At 52.1% G+C, this 2,046-nt stretch overlaps 1 protein-coding gene across 2 annotated transcripts in view; it reads left to right on the plus strand.

Annotated features, from left to right (window-relative positions):
- The window catches only part of ADCK1 (aarF domain containing kinase 1), a 112,693-nt gene that overhangs the window by 100,308 nt on the left and 10,339 nt on the right, over positions 1 to 2,046 (plus strand). For both annotated transcript variants that reach the window (XM_006778836.2, XM_015558072.1), the window contains one exon: positions 858 to 1,055. In XM_006778836.2, the coding sequence (XP_006778899.1) occupies positions 858 to 1,055 (198 nt within the window). The remainder of the gene's footprint in view (positions 1 to 857; positions 1,056 to 2,046) is intronic.

Genomic DNA, 2,046 nt, shown 5'->3' on the forward strand with positions numbered 1-2,046 from the left:
ATGTTACTCTGCATGAAGGAGATGACCCCGATGCTGGATGCCAGGAGGCCATTTTGAAACCAGGAGAGGAAGGCTGTCTTATGAGCCTTCCGGAGGAGCCAGGCATCCACGCGGTCTAGCTTGGACACGGGGTGGGGGGGCGGTGAAGCCCCGGCTCGGGGGGCGAAGGACCCCCGGGTGCCCCTGTTCCGGGGCCACGGATGTGGCAGCGGCCAGGACCAGGTTTTATTCTAGGAGACAAATGGTTGTTGAGGAGGCTGTCTCTATAGTCTCCTGGTCCTCAGCCCCTTCCCTCAGAGTTCTAATTCCACATCCCAAAATCTTGGCCCCCTTTGAAAGGCTCAGTGACGTTGGGTATGTTAGTTTAAGGTAGGCCAGCTGCTGTCATGAGCAGCCCCCGAACAAATGGTGGCCCAGACACAGAAGGTGTGTAATGCTTGCTCATGTGTCAGTCTTGGGTGGGTGGAGGAGGCCGAAAGCAGGGGCTGACTGAGGCTCTGACCCCAGGCCTCCCTCGGGTGGTTTCACCATCTGTACCCAGAGGGGTAAGGGCTCGGAGGAGAAGGAGAACGCATGGGCCAAGCTGGGGGTGGAGCTTCTGCCACATTCTGTAGGTCAGAGCCCAGGCCCAGGGCCACATCTAACTAAGCGGGAGGCGGGGAATATAATTTCTGCCACTTAGGATGAAGGCTGGCCAAATAGTAGCTTTGGACTTCGACTGACTTTTGGGGGAAAGCAGATGTTGTGCAGGAGCCACTGTCTTCATCCATCCCCCCTCACAGTGGCCACTCCAGCCAGGGACTAGGTCTGGATAGGGAGAGGAGGCTCAAGTCTGGCCATGGTCGCCCCCACTGTAGGTGCTCACGGAAGAGTTCCGCCTGGACTACTGCCACCTCTGGCAGTCGCTGATCTGGACTGACATGGAGAAGGTGAAGAAGTATTGCCTCCGTCTGGGAGCTGGCGACTTCTACCCCTTGCTTGCTTGCATGCTGACAGCTCGCTCGTGGAACTCCGTCAACAGGGGCATCAGCCAAGCTCCAATCACCGCCTCTGAGGTAGGTGCCTTCTCCTGGCCCTGCCCTCTCCTGCATAGAAGGGGCTGGACCAGGATGGCCTTTGGACCTCTTCCTATCCAAGGTCTGAGGTTGTGTCTGCTGGGCTGTGGGGGGTGGGAGGGTGAGCAGAATTGGAGATACATTGGATAAGAAGGAGGAAGGGGTGGAGAAATAGCATCCCTGGATGGAGGAGGGCAAGAGAGCTACATCCTACTCTTGGCCTTAACCACCTGGAGTACGAAACAGGGCACATTAACCATGTGACTAGACTTCTGCGGCTTTTTCTCCGACCTACTCACACAAGATTTCAGGCTTCCACAAAGTTCTCCCCAGGACTTCTGGGAGTCCCCAAGGACTATCTGATAAATAAGTCTGCTGTCTCCTCCTGGGTACTGTCTCCCATTGTGTGGTCCCTCTGGAGCAGCCTACTGGGGAGAGCGCTTTAGTTCTCATGTGGTGCTACTTGTCCTATTGCTCATATGTCAGTCTTTTTTTTTAAAAAAATTAAATCTTTATTGTTCAGATTATTACGGTTGTTCCTCTTTTTTCCCCCCCAAGCTCCCCTCCACCCAGTTCCCACCCCACCCTCTGCCCTTACCCACTCCCCACTGTCCTCATCCATAGGTGTATGATTTTTGTCCAGTCTCTTCCCATACCCCCCAAACACCTTTCCCCCCGAGAATTGTCAGTCCACTCACTTTCTATGACCCTGATTCTATTATACTCACCAGTTTATTCTGTTCATCAGATTATGTATTCACTTGATTTTTAGATTCAATGATAGATGTGTTTTTGTTGTTCATAATTTGTATCTTTACCTTTTTTTTCTTCTTCCTCTTCTTAAAGGATACCTTTCAGCATTTCATATAATCCTGGTTTGGTGGTGATGAACTCCTTTAGCTTTTCCTTATCTGTGAAGCTCTTTATCTGACCTTCACTTCTGAATGATAGCTTTGCTGGATAAAGTAATCTTGGTTGTAGGTTCTTGGCA

This window comes from Myotis davidii, unplaced genomic scaffold (genome assembly GCF_000327345.1).
Source record: "Myotis davidii unplaced genomic scaffold, ASM32734v1 scaffold309, whole genome shotgun sequence".
Taxonomy (NCBI): Eukaryota; Metazoa; Chordata; class Mammalia; order Chiroptera; family Vespertilionidae; genus Myotis; species Myotis davidii.